The 18,718-nt window shown below is 31.1% G+C and overlaps 1 protein-coding gene across 13 annotated transcripts in view; it reads left to right on the top strand.

Annotated features, from left to right (window-relative positions):
• The window catches only part of LOC122524349 (neuroligin-4, Y-linked-like), a 131,107-nt gene that overhangs the window by 108,600 nt on the left and 3,789 nt on the right, over positions 1-18,718 (top strand). For all 13 annotated transcript variants that reach the window (XM_043646546.1, XM_043646545.1, XM_043646547.1 and 10 more), the window contains 5 exons: positions 6,774-7,071; positions 7,618-7,770; positions 8,043-8,243; positions 15,664-15,856; positions 16,229-16,673. In XM_043646546.1, coding sequence (XP_043502481.1) covers positions 6,774-7,071; positions 7,618-7,770; positions 8,043-8,243; positions 15,664-15,856; positions 16,229-16,673 — 1,290 coding nt within the window. The remainder of the gene's footprint in view (positions 1-6,773; positions 7,072-7,617; positions 7,771-8,042; positions 8,244-15,663; positions 15,857-16,228; positions 16,674-18,718) is intronic.

Below are 18,718 nucleotides of genomic sequence, written 5' to 3'. Positions count from 1 at the left end.
TTCCTCCCTCATACCATTTGACTTTTCTATTTTCTTTCACCCATTCTTTACCTTCCATCATCATTCTTTTTTACTCTTACGAAATCGATGGCGTCGATTACGAAACGTATCGTCGCTATCAAGCGAGATGACAGTAAAATCGAATAGCATTTTGAGAGATATCCGGTTACTTGACGCGCTCGCATTTTCAACCAACCCCCTCTTCCTCTTCCTCCCTTCTTTCCACCACCGTTCTTTACCCCTTTTCTCTTTCTCTCTTCCACCCTCTGCTCCTCCCCTCTCCGCCACCTCGCGCACCCTACCTATCCGTCCGGACACGTTTTACTTGTAACGTTTCTCGATTTTACCCGGAAATTTCTCCATTTGGCTACGCTCTGACACACGGTATGTACATGCATACATAACGTACCTTCATACATACATACATATATAGTATATACATATATATACCGGCGCCAATTTGCTTTGTATTCGCTATTTTTCTGTTCGTCTCGTTTCACTCTTTCCATCTCTGTCTGTCTCTCTCTCTCTCTCTCTCTCTTTCTGTCTATTTCTCATCCTCTTCCTGCCAACCCCCTCCCCCTTGTCGTCACCACTACTACCATTACCACCAGCCTCGTTTCTCGCTCTCCTAACTCGACTGACTGCTTCCATAGCGTTTGCGCGGACCCAGAATTCTCTTCTCTTCACCTTTCGACTTCAATTTATTAAGGCTGCAAAAGAAACGGACTATTTCGTGCTTCCCTATTTTCGCGATGTTGAAATTTTTCTTACAAATACTATCTCTCTCTCTCTCTCTCTCTCTTTATCTCTTTCTGCCACTCTTCGTTTTAAATTAATAATATTCTTTTTATACGCGAGTATATTATATAATAAGAATAATATTAATAACGATCGAGAATTAAACAAATTCATACAAATTGATTTCGATGAAAATTTATATTTAATCGGTACGAAAGTTTTGTTTTTCAAAATTAATTGAAGATTTAATATCGTTTCTACGCGCGTTGAACTAATAAATTTAATTATTAGAGAAATTTTGACAATTACAAAATGTATAATAACTTTACCCGAAACAATATGATATAATAATATAATATATGTTATTTTTAAATAAAACGAATTGTTCGATTTCGTTTGCAATGATTACTTTATCGATCCACTCGTCTAATCTGATTTGTCTAATCTATTTATTTTTATTCTTTTTGTTTTTATTTCTGTTCAGATATAAAATAAAGAAACTCTCAAACGGGATAGCAATTAGTTTGAAATTTAATCAAAATAAAAAGAAAAATGTATCTCGTAGAAAGCACTATGGGCGATTTTAGTATATCAGAGGAATAACAAGAATATTCGATATAACATGAGTACCAACACCAATACCACCACCACCACCACCATCACGTTATACGAGCTCTGATTGTGTCGATATAAAGTAAAACTCTCCTACGTCCTTCGAATGCAATACGCATGGGGAGCTTTAATTCGTCTGGTTTTCAGAAACTCCGGAGAACGATTCTACCCGAGCTTCGAACAATATTGCGCAAAAAGAGAGAGAGAAAGACAGAAATAGAACAAGAGAGAAAGAGAGAGAGAAAAAAAAGAGAGAAAGAGAGATCAATTCGAAGAAAATTTTCACGATATTTTATATTACATTTTAAGAAGAAACGATTTACGACGAAAGTAAATCGAATAAACTTTTCTCCCACCTGCCCATCACCCTCCTCTCTACCATCCTTCGTAAAAATTTAAAACGTCTAAACATTTTCCCCATATTAATTGATAGAAATTTGGATTTTTTGTTAAATATTTGACATTTCGATTTAATCGAAATTTCATTAATTAAATTTAAATATTTCGACATTAACGATGTATTAATAATATTTGTAAATCAACATTTTCTTTCCCTTCTTTCTTTTTCTGTACATAAATATCATACGTATCAAATTCTTCTTTAAATAATTTTAGTTAATGAAAAACTTGTATACGAGAACATTTTTATGTATCTCTACAACAAACACACACGCATACGCGTATAATAATTGTATTGATTTTGTTAATTTTAATCTCTCATCGTCGGGAAGAGAAAAAATTATATATTTTTATTTTCGTTTGAAATACAAAATATATATGTATATATATAACTTGTTCACAATCGCGGAATCGACTAGTACTCTTGATTTTTCCTCACTGATCTATTTATTATGACGGCCCAGTACTGTGTATTTTAATTTTGAAACGGGAAAACCCCTCGAGGACTCGTACGTCATCGAATGTATTATGCATGCGGAACGAAACGCATGAGTCCTACGTAGAACCGTAGATACGAACAGAGATCGTTTGAACGAATCCAGGATTTTGAAAGAAACAGAGAGAGAGAGAGACAGACAGACAGACAGACGTACAGACAGACAGATAAATTATATATAGAACCATGATAGAATAATATCTCCGAATATTCTGAATAATTGAATATTACGTAGAAATTGAATATCATTTCATCGTTCGCTTTTCTCATGGCATATATACATATATACATGTTTACACACACATACATATTATATTACATTGTATATATTACCTACTATATATATATTCTCTCTTATTAAATTATTATTAATTACAGCACAATTGAACAATTTGAAAAGATAAAATTATTTTACGATTGGTTAGATACATTTTCAATTCGATTAGAAATATTTATATCTATATGCAAAATGATAATATTAAATTATTAAATAAAGTATTAATAAATTACTTTTATTTAATAAAACTTCAATCTATATATACGATAGAATTTCATTAAAAACCCCTTTATCCTACTTTTCTTTCCCCCTCCCCCTTAATTACTATCTTATCTATCTATTTCATTGTATTCTACTTTTAACCATGCACGCCAATCATTCCGGATATAATTAAATAACATCCGTGTTTGCGTGATTATGGTATTTAAATAATATTTAATACATTCACATTAATTATTATCATTTAACTTATTAAAATCATAAACAATCTTATATACGTTTAAATAATAGATCATTCATTTCAAACTAATGAAAATCTTTTAGTTTCACACTTTTCTTTTGGTGTATTCTACTCGTTCGTAGTACTCTTGTTAATTATCGATAAGTACTATTACTATATATAGCAGCAACTCTCTCTCTCTCTCTCTTTACCAACGAGAGTAATTGTAACAAATGGCTTTGAGAGTTAACTTGATTAGACGTTAGAAAGCTTTCTCTCTCTCTCTCTCTCTCTTCTCTCTACTTCACCCCACCCCTCCCCCCTTCCCCCTTACTCTGTCTATCTATCTATCTGTCCGTTTCTCTAATTACATCCGTCTTTGGAGTACATAGAGAAGTTACTCTTGATTTTGTGTGGCCCTACTGATCTCCCTTTCAGATTCACACTGTGTGAAACTAGTTTCCAAGGCGTGTACGTCCGAGCAAGGAAATCAGACCTTTCTATACACGCACATATATATATATATACAAACATAAACACACTTGGGTGTATCGGTAACTAGAAAAGTGGTTGAAATTAAGAAAACAGAAAAAAAGTAATTCATTTTATTATTTAATTTGTAATCTAAATAATTCGTATCTATGATAAATCGTAAAATCAATTTTTGCAATTTTTATATCTTAGTTTATTTTCATTATTACTGGCACATACTCGCACGTGTACACATGAGTACACATATCTACGCATAGCACACATCAATCATAAATAACTATATGAATATAATATATAGATTCTACACTGAAAATATATATCACATAATTAATTAATTTATTTCTTATATTTTATTCCTCATTTTGTATTTTTAAAAATCCATTTAGAAAATAATTAATTATTTAATGAATTCGTATATTTCTATATATGTGTATGGGGAATTTCTTTGAATATCCATTTCAATTTCTCACTCTCTTAGATCTTCCGTTAGTCTATTTGCAAGCTCGGTAATACCGATTGGAAGATCGTGAAGTTTGGGGCTGTCAGGTCAAAGAACTTCCGTTTTCCGTTCGAACGCTCCCCACAAATATAAGCCTTCGTTGGATACATTTTTAGTAGAAGGGGGCGGGTTGAACGTAACTCTGTGTAGTATCGATCGGATGGTACCTGTCCAGTGGTGGTGATTCGACCTAAGGCCACCCTTTAAAATTATACTCCAGGGGTGAACGAGTTTGGCCGAACGAAGAAGATAGGAAAACCGTTGCTGAACTTTCCTCTATCGAGTTTGCGAGCATCGGAGAGGAAAATTTGAGAAGAAAAAGAAAACAAAGAGAGAGATAGAAAGAGATAGAAAAAGAAAGAAAGAGAGAGAGAGAGAGAGAATAAAATAAAAAACAAAATAAAAGAATAGAAAAGAAGTAGCCTTCGTTAGAAAAGTTGTAATCCGATTACTATTATAACTTTTTAATCGTTGCGGGAAAGAGAGATCGAAGAGTATAATTATTTACAAAAAAAATAAATGAGGTAAAAGGAAAAAAAAGAGAGGGAAGAAGAAAGAAAGAAAGAAAGAAAAAAGGATAGATAAAAAGATGGGGTGTGTACACTCATCGTTTATGGACGATGAGTTTACTGTTCATGGATATTGGCGAATGACTAGCCAGCCACAGGGAAAAGTAAAAAAAGGCAAATGCTGATGAAAGAGTGTGCGAGCACGCGCGTGTGTGTCTACATATATATATATATGTATATGTATGTATGAGAGAAAAAAGATAGTGAAAGATAGAGGGTAGAGAGGAAAGAGGGAGAATGTAGTAACACGTCATCCTTTTCCTCCCAAGGGTAGAAAAATAACGGCACGCATGTCGACACTGGGTGTTGACTGTGCTCCGTTGTAGGAGGGCCTTGGAAAAAAATTGAACGAAAAAAAGGGCAAAAAAATTAAAAAAAAAATAAAAAAACGACAACACACGCACACGCACGCAAAAAATAGAACGAAAAAGGTCGGTTATAGGGTTACCACGTGGCTGCCGTTAATTTTTAATGCTAGCCAAAGAGTGATAAACTAGTATGTAGATGTGTGTGTGTGAGAGAGAGAGAGAGAGAAGGGTCAGGTGATGCGGGAAGGGAATAAGGGCGGGTGTTAGAGGCCGGGCTATTGGACGAATGCAATTCTTTTTGCTCGTTTATTTTTTTTCCCCCCAATATATTTTTTTTTTCTCGTCAATCCCATTTTTTTGGCTCCTCTCTCTCTCTCTCTCTCTCTTTCGCTAGAAGTCTTTTACTTTTTTTCCTTCGTTTTTTTTTTCTTTTTTTTTTTCATTCCCACCCAAATAACACCAGGACGCGAAAGGTTAATGGGAATTCGTGATTTCATCCGGATGCAAGGCCGAAGCGTCGAGATTTCAATGGTCTCGCCTGTCCCCAAGGGCACCCGAAAGGTGCAATTAACGTCGACGCCCACCACACGAGATTTATTGGTCCTTCCGCCTATAATTGCTTTCAAGAAGCGGCCGGACTGAAGAATTTTCTTTTTTCTTTTTTTTTTTTTTTATTTTATTTTTCATACTCTTCCTATCTTTCCAAAAAAAAAAAATACGGTTAGAAAGGTGACAGAAGTGAGGGTAAGTGTGAGAATTGAGAGAATTAAAGAACAAATTTAGAAAGAGAAAGGAAACAAAATTAAGAAAGAGAAATAGAAGAGAGAGAGAGAGAGAAGCAATTGAGGATGATAGGATTGAGAGTGAGAGAGGAAAAGAAAAAAGAAAACAAATTGAGAAACAGACAGAATTTAGAAATAGAACGAAATAAACTGAGAAAGATTTGAGAAAAGGGATAGAAGATAGAGAAAGGAAAAGTTTAGAGAGAGAAAAAGCAAATTGAGATGGAAAGAATTTAGAGAGAGAGGAAAGTATTTTGAAAGAATAGAAGAAAGAAATAACATTCGATGAGAAATTGAAGAGAGAGAGAGAGAAAATTGTGCGAGGTAGAAAGAATTTAACGTGAAAGGAAGAAAGAAAAAATTAAAAGAGAGAAATGGAGAGAAATAATGGAAAGAAAAAGAGAAAAAAATAAGAGAGAGGGGGGTGAAGGGAGAAAGGAATAGTTATCAAGAATGGTTCTTAACTAAAAGAAAAAATCGTGATGACATTATCGAACTAATTTAATATATCGGATATCTACTGACACTATTTTCATGCGACTTTTTAACCGCACTTGCTCTAACCATTAAATTTTATTCGGTCGCAACCTCTTTACACATTTACTCGTATAAAATGAACGTGGTTCGCTTCTGCATAAATGATTATTATATACCTACTAATGATATCATGAAACATTTCATACGATCATGTTTTAATTTAAATAAATTAAATATCTATTTAATTTCCCACACAATTTTGAAGAAAATTCCAAATCCGAAGTGGTCCTACGGAATATTTGATGTGTATTCATTTAATACATTAATCTGGGGAATTTATTAATTGATATATTTCATTTACATCATTTATGCTTTATTTTATTTTGTAACAATTCCCTGACTCTTCTTTTATTCCTCGTATTCCTTTTAAACCATTCAAACCATTAAATTTCTTTGAATTCATAATTTTTCATATTTTTCGTATGTGCTCGTATGTATATTTTATTTAATTATTAATTTATCTCATTAATATTCATATGAATTATATTATAAATACGATTATAGTAACAATGATACAACTTATTTACGCACGTTTGTTAATTACGAATAGAATTATTATGATTATATCATACGATTGATAACTTATACTTAAATATATGTTTATTATTTTGTATGTTTTTAGGAATTTAACAGCAAACATTTGGATCCAGTAGAGGTGTTTCGTGGTATTCCATACGCCGCACCACCAATCGGAGATCTAAGATTTCGTGCACCAATTTCACCGATACCTTGGAACGGTGTGAAATTGGCGGAAACTTATGGTTCCGTTTGTCCCCAAAATCATCCGAACATCAGCAACGAAACTGTCGCATTATTGCAAATGCCTGTCGGCAGATATCAACAATTGAAACGTTTACTCGCATTTTTGACCAATCAAAGCGAGGACTGTCTCTTTTTGAATTTGTATATACCCGGAAGCGGTAAATAAATTATCATTTTTAATCCTTTTTTTTAATCCTTGAATTTTCATACTCTTTAAAACAAGAAGATGAAATTATAAAAAATAATATTTTTCAAAAGATAAAGAAGGAGATAAACAATAAACTGTAATATTAAGCAATTCATCAAACATATCAAATCATATATCGATAATCGACATCGATATTTCAAATTCCTGTTAAGAATTCCAATTTCCAATAAAATTCAATAAGAAATCTTCTCGATAGTTGGGAATAATAGAATTCCATTTTACTTCGTGAGAAATCAAAATTATATTCCAAGTGAAAATAGCTTAGCACGTTTCAATGTTACTTATACTTCGTCCCCATGAGAATAAGAGAGAGAGAGAGAGAAGTAGAGATAGATATAAAAAAAAAGAGATCTAATTTTATAAATGAATTTTATTCGTTGAAAAAATGCTGATGCATCTCTCGTACTATCATCGTTTGCGATGATTTATCTATAATCGTCCTATCATCATCTTGTTCTCGTTTTCTTGTGCGATTTAACAGAAAAATGTTTTACAGGATCCCTTGGATTGGAAGCACCATATGCAGTTATGGTGTACGTGCACGGTGAAAGTTTCGAATGGGGTTCGGGAAATATTTATGATGGATCTGTATTGGCCAGTGCTGGTCATGTTATTGTCATTACGCTTAATTATCGTTTAGGAATATTAGGTAAATTAAAAAATATATTATTTATTTATATATTTATAATATTTTTTGTTTAGTTTTATTTTTATTCTTTTACCGGGATCATTATATCCTATTATTTGTTTATTCTCAGATCCCGTGCTTTTTTATCTTTTGATAATTTTAATTTAAATTATAAATTATTATTATGTTTTTATATATAATACATAAATATTTTTAATTAATTTTATGTAATAAATTTGTATGTATAAAACTGAATTAAAACTAATAAAATATGTTTATAAAATGTTTTCTAGGATTCCTCAGAACTCGTCCTTTCCCAGACAGGACAACAGGATCAGGTGGAAACTTAGCATTAAAGGACATAGCAATGGCTTTACGTTGGGTTCGTGAAAATATCGGTGCCTTTGGTGGTGACCCAACAAGGATCACTTTAATGGGTCACGACACTGGTGCTGCACTCGTAAATCTTTTACTTCTTGCTCCTTATGGTAAAGGTAAGTAAGCCAATCGATAATGATTAATTAATTACACCAGTAAGATATATAAAGATGACAAATGAAAAAAAGAAAGAAAGAAAGAGAGAGAGAGAGAGAATAGGAAAGAAATCAAAAAAGAAATAAATGAAAAGAGATAAATTTAGCATATATTTTTAAGGACACGTTCGACATTTATGCGTCCTCTTCAACAACTTTGCTCGACTTGCATTCAATATTTAACCTATATACACACACACGTGTATATGTAATATGCATACACATATATAGGTTGCATTACGTATGTATAATATATATATAAATATAAATATACGTACATATATTTATAGATATATGTTTAGAAAACTTTTACACGAGTATTCATTACTCCCGTACGACGCTATTTTTTTTCTTTTTTAATTTTTTTTTCTTTTTTTACACTTTATCGCTTTAATTTCTTCGACTTTAATTTTCTAAGAGCACGTACTCTTTCTCAACGTACGCGATAGGTATACCAACGAGAGCAATCTTTTGGGAAAAGAAAAGGAAATGCACATGAAAAAAAAAGAGAAATAAAAGAAAAGATGGAAGGATAATAGTAGAAGGAGGAGAAGAAGAAAAGGAGGAAGAGGAAGAGGAAGTGGAAGAAGAAAAAGAAGAAGAATATCCGTGTGGAAGACCACGGAAAAAGCGTGAATTATTTTCTCTCTCTTTCCCCCCCACCCACCCTCTTTCTCTCTTTCTTTGACCTTAACAAAAATAAAGAAAGAAATATGCCAAAACAGGTCGAGTCGGTAGATTCTCGAAGAAGAACAAAACGTTTTCCTAAAGGAAATGAAAAAAAAAAAGAAAAAGAAAGAAAGAAAATAAAAAGACAAGGTACGCGTTACTTTTTTTTTGTTTTTTTTTTTACCGGTCTTACTTCCTCGACTTCCTTCTTCCTTCGTGTCACAACCCCTCCCCCCGTTCATCACCACGATGTTGTACGTCGGAAAAGTCGACGTAACGGTGCAGTCGACTTGACGCACTACCGGAAAAGCCGAAGAAAAATAGTAGATGGTTGCGCGTCTTCTTGAAATTACTCGAGGAAATCGGTCCATTACCAAACGGTCTAGTTAATTTCTCTTCTATCTCTGTGAGAGAAAGATACCCGTTTCTACTGATGTTAACTCTTATTTGATCCGACTTTCACTTTGGAAAGGTTTACGTAGCAATTTACCGTAGAAGATAAAGTAAAAACCGTTGAAAGATAAAATCTCGGGGAAAATGTTGTGTTTATGTTCTTTATGAATTTTAAAACTGAATTTTAAATCTTTTAGAAGAGTAGTATCTTTATCAGTTTTTGTTTCTTATACATAATATTAGATTTTGTTATTTTTCATTTTTCTTTTTTGGATAATTAAAAATTGATTATTATAATAATACTGTTAATAATTATTGGTCGAATTTATTTCTGTTATATCTGAAAAGTAGAATTTTTTTTAGTTGTGTATGTATATATGCTTATACTCTGATCGGGCACTCACTTCGAAAAGGTTTATGTAAAAATTTACGGTAAAAGTACTGTAAAGTTTCTCAGAGTAAAATATGTAATATTAAATTTCGTCTACTGCTTTTACATTTTTTATACACTATTTTAAAATTTTACGAAGAAAATATGTAACTCGGTTTTACAAGTTAAGCAAATAGACGGTAAGGATTGTTGATAAACGAATTTAAAAATGAACGAATAATAAAAACAATGTTACTCGGTTTTATATATAAATATTCTATAATATTATTCTTATCTCTCTTTCTCTCTCCCTCTACGTTTTATTATTTTAAATAAAAAATATAACAATGATAATAAAATTTATTAAGATTAAAAGAAAAAAAATTTCAAATCGATAGATTACGTTGAACAGATTGATTGAATCCACCAATTAATTGAATTCTAAATAATTCCCTTAAAAAGGAAGGAAAAAATCTGATTATTTTTTTTTTTTTTTGAGAAATAAAAAAAAGAAAATTAATTATATTAAATAGATCCATAGTAGGAACACATAATACCTAAGCTTCGAATTATTCAATAAAGTATTAGAGTGATTCAAGAAGATACGTGAGAAGCATCCTATACAGGTCCGAAATCTCTCGGAAATCGTGTAATTTAGCAGACCGAGAAAAGGAGCTTGCGAACACGCGAATTCAGGAAAGGAAGATCGAAAGGGAAGTATTTTGCGAGATGTAAACCGCTGCTTGTTCTAGTTTCAACGATTTCCTACTACAAGCAAGGGCATTTTTCAGGAAATGGCTTATGTTAGTGAGAATCAACTCATCCTTCGTAGTCATTCAAAAGTTCTTTACCATTTTCGACTTTTCTCTATAAAACACACACTATTTGTTTATTTTTACGTTAAATCAAATTCCTCTCATTATTATTATTATTTATTATAACGATACAAATTTTTATGATTATTATTTCATTCAATATTTCTATTATAATAATAACTTTTTATTAATATCATCTATTACCGAAATCTTTTGTTTTTCACTCTACAATAAATATTAACAATTAATACATTAAATTATTTGAATACTATAAAAATATACTCGCTAAATCAGAATTAAAATAAAATCGATTTAAATAATAAATAAAAAGACCAAAAAAAAAAATCATAGATATTTTTTTTAATTACTGACCAATTGATTATGCTAATTTTTCTCGTATCTTTTTTTTTTCCACTTACACAATTAGCGAGTTAATCCATTCAAGTGGAATGAAAGCTATTTCCCTTCTCTCTCTCTCTCTCCCCCTTTATCTTTTTTTTTACTTTCTTCGTTATCAGAACGTATAAACGAGTATAAAACGCATGCGCCGAGCTTTCGGTGAATCGGACAATTGGCAGGAATCACACTCGACCGCTTTCACGATTATACTCGCGAGGGCGAACGATCGATTCACCGGTTGAGAAATGGCTTAAGGACGTAACGAGTGGGAAGAAAGGCCAACGATAAAAAAAGCCGCTTGGTCTATCGTCTATCTCTTTCTCTCTCCCTCCCGTTTGTTCGTTCGTTCGTTCGTTCGTTCATTCGTTCTCACGCATTGGCTGACCATCGCTCGACCTTTTCCACTTCGATGAACGACCTGACCCTCTTAAAACGATTACGAGCCCTCGTTTCTATGATTCCATCCCTTTTCCTTCCTTCCCCCTCCCTTTTTTTTCTTTCTATCTTTCTTAAAAATTTACAACAACGATCGATCTCTCGATCTTCATTTTAAATCTAATTAAAATAAATCACGTTTGTTCGTTTGTTTTCTTTTTCTAATTTGGATTTCTTAATTGATCCGTTATTTTATTTTCTTTTTTTTTTTCTTTTCGTCAGGTTATTTTAAATATTATCAAAACGATTTGTAAATCTTTATTTTAGATTGAACCGTATTTATTTATTTATTTATTTATTTATTTATTTAAAAAAAAAGAGAGAGAGAAAAAATTGAAAGGTTCGATTATAATTGTAAGGTATTTTTTAATACCTTTTTTCTTTTCAATCTCAATTTATAAACAAATTCTTTTTACAATTTACATCCAAAATGTCTCGATATTAATTTAAAATCGTAAAATATTAATTATACAATATGTTTTTAATTTATTCTATTCGCGAAAGTATACGAAAAAACTAGATTTATCCTTTTCATTTTACATTCTTGTATTTTCCCCTTTCAAAAACCAGAAACGTTGATTTCATATGAAATTCAATTTCCTTTATATTGTTGTTTCTTTTTTTTTAAAAAAAATCCTTTCCAACCTGCGTATACATTTTTAGTATTATTCTTTTCTCTCTACAAATCGAATACATTTGTAAGCCCAATCTCGAATTTTTTGTCTTTCCCCCTTCCACGAGGTATTAAAACCCCATAGGACGTGATACCGGGCAAACAAAGATTTAATTTTTCACGTTTCACCGTGGCCATTTGTGCGAGAGCATAAAATTTTCCAGGAAATTCATGGAAGTAATTTACATGGGAAATGTTGCCTCTCACGAATGGTAGATAGTGGTAAAAGGAATAGGATAGAAGAGGCAAACTATGCATCTTAGTAAGTGCAACTACTGTTGAGTCTACTTCAAATTTTAACTTAAAGCTTTCTTCGTTCGAAAATGAAATATATCCTCGTTTAAAAGAACTTTTCTCATATATGCCTTACGCAAATAGAAGATCATCATATATACAAATATTTTCTATATGCATACTTTTACCTAAATCAAATTATTATTAACTTTTGACATAGATATTTATACGTTAGTACGTATCTACATCCTGAATATATTTTATATATGTACATAAAATTATGATTTTCTTTGACAAACGATCCATAATTTAAAGAAACCTTTCTTCCAACAGAGAAATATAAGATAGCTAATAATCTGATCGGTATTTTCAATAAATCAACGATATTTATAATCAAATATTATTATCAAATAATATTAATTCTCATTAAATACGCGAAAGAACATTTTTCCATTAACACTTAAAAATTATCTAAATATTTTCAGGTTACGCGCGTAAAAAAATAAAAATGAATTTGACAGAAAAGAAAAATGATTTCTATGTCAGGTTCGATACGTTTTAACTCACCCACGTATACTGATCATTTATTTAACAAATTATTTCATATTTTTTGATCAATCAATATGAAAAATATACACGAGAAATAAAATAATAAAAATGTCATCCATGAACGAAAACAATTTGATTTATCAGTTCAATTTCTTCATCCATGCATTCATGCATACATAATATCATAGTACTATAAAATACTGACCATTAAATTATGCGTCTTCTTACATTTCTTGTTACATCCATTCCTAGAATAATCTTTTTCTTCTTCTTCTTCACTCATTTTAGTTAATTTAGTTACAATGAAAGATATTTCTCATTTAATTTCATTATTTGTGAGAATGAGAGAAAAACAAATTAGTGAAATGAAGGGATAAAATAGAACAATTCACCTTGTACGTGTGCAAGGAAAAACTACGAATAAAAAGAGAAGGAGAAAAAGTAAGAGAGGAAGAATTTCTTTATCCATGAAACAAAACGAGATGTAGCATCTTGTTTACCTTTAATCTTGCTGGGTAGTTAACGTTAACGAAAGGCACACAATTTCCTCTCCGTTACTTCTTTAGTTGCATCATTTTTGAAGATTTTCCCTCGGAGATGATTTTTTTCATTCTTCTTTTTGTGTATTACGGATTTTATTTATTTTCTTTTTATCTAAATTGTAAAACAAAAATAGACCAAAATAATTGATCACGTTTAGATCGTTCGATGAATTAAATTACGGCAAAATAAAGGCGATGATGGATGCTAATCGTCGCATAACAACGCCAGAAATAACGGAAAAAATTGAATTTATCAAATTTAACAATTAATCATCATTTCCAACGGTTTAAATTTAAAATATGAACAAGAAAAATCATCTTTTATTCGCCATTGGAAAAAAATAAAATAAAATAAAATTATGCATGTACAATAATATTGAGTATTGGCGTTCTTTCAAGAAAAAGATTATTCGAGAACACGTCACACGTCATTTATACATAATAGTATTAAAAAATAGAACGAAGAGTAAAAGGAATGAAGGAAGGAAGGAAGAAAGAAATAAAAAAAGAAAAGGGAAAAAATGCTCTTATGTAAAGTATGAAAGAAAGAAATCAAATAAAAATGCACACGTACACTTTTTCTTTATACACACACATATATATATATATATAAAACGATGGATTACATTTCGACAAACATTTATCTCCTTTCATCTTTATCTTTCCCACATATTTTGATTCGTTTTACAAATAATAATATTTAGAGTAAACTTTGAAAGTTTTATGCTGGTAGGTATGTTAGTACAAATATTGAATCGTGAAAACGTTAGAATCCTTTGTTTTTTTTTTTTCTTTTTTTTTTTTTAAATCTATAACATATCTTTCCCATTCCTTTTCTTCCCCTTACATTTTCTTTTTCTCTGCTGTTGTTGTTGTTATCGTCATTCGATATATTATTTCAATGTTTCTCACGATAAAACGTTTCGTATAAAGAGAAAATATTTTTCGTCGATAAGACGTAACGTAAAAGAGGTTTGCATTGCTTAGTTTAAAGTTACATGCATCGACTTTACATGAAAAATACTTTTCTTAAACGAAATTGAGAAGATAGTAAGGACCGAAGTTGCCCGACTTGTGTGGTAGAAAATCGATAGAGAAGAATTTTGTCGTTGAAAGGATAGAAAGCAGAGGGTGGAGAAGGAGGAGGAGGAGAGAAAGAAAGAAAGAAAGAAAAAAAAAAAGAGAAAAAAGACATCACTATTATGTTCTACTAACATAGGCTCGAAGCTCATTTTATTCGCCTTATAAAAGTTTGTCGAAAGATGATACCCCATATACTAACTCTCTCTATGTGTGTGTGTTTCTGTGTATGCGCGTTTATGTGTTTTTTTCTTTAAGATGAAAATAAATTTTCAAACGGGTAGAAAAATATGCAACGGAATAGAATTTATTTTCTAAAATGTACTATATACATTTTTTCATAAAATGCAATTTATATGCTTCTGTATTGTGCAAATTATTGTTAAATATTTTCCTTTTCTATTCATTCCTTTTTAAACGTATATGTAAATGAAATTATATGAAAGAACTAAAGAAGAAATTAGAAATTCATTGTAAAAGTATCTAATAATCTAAATTAAAAATGTATAATTAATGAAAAAAAAAATTTCCCCCCCCCCAAAAAAAAACAAAATTAGACGAATAATTAATATCAAATTATTTTACTTATTTTTTTCGAGTAAAAACAAGTATGAAAAAGATCTTGAATTATATCTTAATAAAGGTAATACAATGTCCCTTAGTGTATCTAAAGTTTATTAACCTAATAAACGCTTAGATAAGAATTTATAACGACATAAGGTTTAACGACGTATTATTTTACTAAGGTTTTCTTACCTCGTAAACACGCACCGACTCGGGTATTTCAGCTGTCGTACATACATACATACGTATATAAATTCTAACAAATACTAAGATAATAGAAAATATCCATATATATTCATGTACATGGTAAATGTATTAGTACGCGTTTATATTTACTTACATACGTGTATATACGTATATTTATGTACATACAAAAGTCATATAACTCGAATAAAGTACTGTTTTACAATTTGACAATATCTTTCAAGCCGTATAAAGTTTATCTGAAGTATTTTACGAATAATAAGTTGAAGTAGTGTGTCGAGCAGAATGAAAAACTTTACTACCTACTATTCTCGCATATTGTTACTTATCCTATACAAAACTACGACATATTTTAACACTCGTATATTTCTTTTTTATTTTCACTTCTTATATTTATACTTTTTACTTCTATTTAAATTTTCTTTTTTTCTTCTTTTGTTTTTTCTTTTTCCAGGTCTATTTCATCGTGTTGTATTGTCAAGTGGCTCGGCTTTGAGCCCATGGGCTTCTGTACACGATCCGAACGATCTTAGGATCAAAGTTGCTGAACAAATAGGCTGTCCTACTGAAAACGACGAAGATATTGCTGATTGTCTTCGTGGTGTATCTTTGCAAGCTCTAATGTCTGTCGAACTTCCTGAGATCAGGTATTTAACAAAAATTATTTATATTTTATTTCTTTTTCTTATCAAATGCTTTATAAACCATTCGATTCAATCGAATGTGTACGTTACATTTAATATATTAAATCAAATAAAAGTAAATATAATTTACAATTTTAAATATTTTACCATATAATAGCATGTATTTAATTTACATACACATACACATATATATACAAAAAAAAAATAAAAAATATATAATAAAATGATTAAATTGATTCTCTTATAAATATCGTCTTATTATAACACACACAAAAATATTAATTATTATATAATAATAAAATAAATATAATAAATTAAAAGAAAACATATAAGAGAAAAAATCTATTGAAATAATAAATAATTTTGTTAAAATAGATTCGTGCCCCGAATAGGACCGGGCTTACCCGTGGACCAAAACAATCCTGATCCAGGTCTTGACATGGAACGAGCCAGTGATGCCTTTATAAAGGTACCCTTGATCCTCGGAGTTTCCAGTACCGAATCCAATCTCGACTTTAACGCGAATGATATTCAGTTTGGCTTCGAAGAGGATCATCGAAATCGGATCTTACGTACCTTCATTCGAAACGCTTACGTTTATCATCTCAACGAGATATTTTCGGCAGTGAGGAACGAATACACAGATTGGGACAAGCCTGTTCTACATCCTATAATAATACGTGATTCAACAATGGAAGCACTTAGCGATGGTCACACAGTGGCACCGTTAATGAGGATTGCATTTTATCATGCTAGAAGAGGAGCCAAGACTTATTTTTATCACTTCGATTATCAGACCAAGGACAGCGGCCATCTTAAGGTCCGTTTTTATTATTATTACTTACTTACTTTTATTTTTTCTTTATTTTTTTAGAGTCAACATTTTTGTTAAATAAAAGGTTACATTTAAAATGATATATTAATAAAAGAGTACATTTTAATATTTTTAATTATAAATACTGACCATTTATTTCAAAAGAAATGCTGACCATTTTAATAATTATTTTTAATACAGACTGCAAATATTTGCTTATAAATGCTGATCATTAATTTAAAATACTACCTCGAATGAATAACACCATTTTAATTGATTTTACATTTGAAATAAATCCTCCAATCGTAAAATATAATTTTCTTTCGTATTTATCTCTACTTATTTAACTTAATCATAATTATTAAGACAAAATCGTAAAGAAAATATTTTGAAAGAAATCACGGATATCTCTTAACTCGTCGATATCTTCAAAGAGTCTTTTTCTATTAATACTTTTGTACCACCGGGCAATTTTTTGCCCGAAGCTAAAGAAGAGGGATCCTTCTTCCTAAAGTTTTCTTATACAAGATTCTCGAAGGTAAGGTAAAAGGGATGATGGGTTAGTGGGACCAGGGGCCAAAAACGAGACTGAAGGGTGAGGAATGAGGAAGAATTTCGTTTAAGATGCCTCTCGAATGAAGAAAGGTTGAGCCAAGGCAAAGCCAAAAGCAGATAGATGGATGGAAAGAAAGAGAGATAGGTAGATAGAGAAAAAGAGAAAAGAGAGAGAGAGAGAGACTGCTTAAGTCTGAGTTAACTTTATTAACTCGACTTGCTAAAGGGAGAAAAGGTTAGATATAGGGATAGTTAGGGCAGAAGACCAAGAGCAAGAAATATAGATGCAAAATGAGAAAGAGAGAGAGAGAGAGAGAGAGAAGGTTGCTTCTCAACGTAAACTTTAGCAACCTTCTCAGTTAAGGTGTTAGATATTCGTAGCTTTAGCTTACTTGCTGTATCCACTACCAGGTTCTCTACATTTACCATCCATCCCTCTTTACAACAAGAAACCACCCCTCTCATCTTCTACTCTTACTCCTCGATGTTTCACCATGAACATTCAAGGCAACTGCTAGCCATGATTTCAAGACGTAGACGTTGATTTAATAAGACACTCCTGGTTCACTACTCCTGGGTTAGGAAGTGAAAGCTTATTACCAAAAGGACGATCACGTTTCTCTCATCTAAAATGCCATATTCCATGATCTGGCTATGATGATAACGACGATGAATACAATCCACACGATGTCACGATCATCATGACTATGATCATGATAATCATGATTATGGTAATGATTATTATTATTATCATTTTTATATGTATATGGGGGATAAAGATAAAGTGAAGATTTTGAAGACGTAGATTAATGGAGACTCTATCTTCTCCGTAAAATTTCTATCGTAATCTTTTAAATTTTATCCTTAATTTTGCCTTTGTTATTAACTCGAATCTTCTTCGTTTAATGTATTATTACTAATGATTAAAATTATATATTTAACTTCCTTATAAAGTTATCGATCGAAAGTTAACTTACGTTAAATGAATGCCGTATACAATTTTTCGTAGCATTTGCATATAACAGGGTTTCGTAATGTGTGATTTCCCCGACCCCATTAACTAGGTCGCATAATTTAATTTCGAGGATAATAGAAATTTGAAGAAAACTTAATAATTCTTTGACGTGCAAGGACCGAAAATAAATTCAAAACAATTTTGGCAACAATACACAGAATCGCGAAAATACTTGCTCGGACAATGATGATCGCCAAGTGGAAAATTTCGAGAAGCTTTGATACAGAAAATCAATTATTTGTACGATAAATGAATAATTACTTTCGATTTGAAAGTGTTTCGTCCGTAATAAAGACAAAAAAAAGATAACTCTATTCGTTCAAAACGTATTTTCGTAATATCGATTAAATATTTTTTAGAATCGCGTCTACCATTTTGTAAGATGATCAAATATTTTTAATCTGTAATACATATGTAGGTATATATATATATATATGTATATATTTTGAATTGACAGTATCCTTTAGATAGGAACATCTTT

This window comes from Polistes fuscatus, unplaced genomic scaffold, assembly GCF_010416935.1.
Source record: "Polistes fuscatus isolate 324 unplaced genomic scaffold, CU_Pfus_HIC Scaffold7, whole genome shotgun sequence".
NCBI lineage: Eukaryota > Metazoa > Arthropoda > Insecta > Hymenoptera > Vespidae > Polistes > Polistes fuscatus.
The sequence above is the reverse complement of the archived record's forward strand: the minus strand, read 5'-3'. Positions and strand labels throughout refer to the sequence as shown.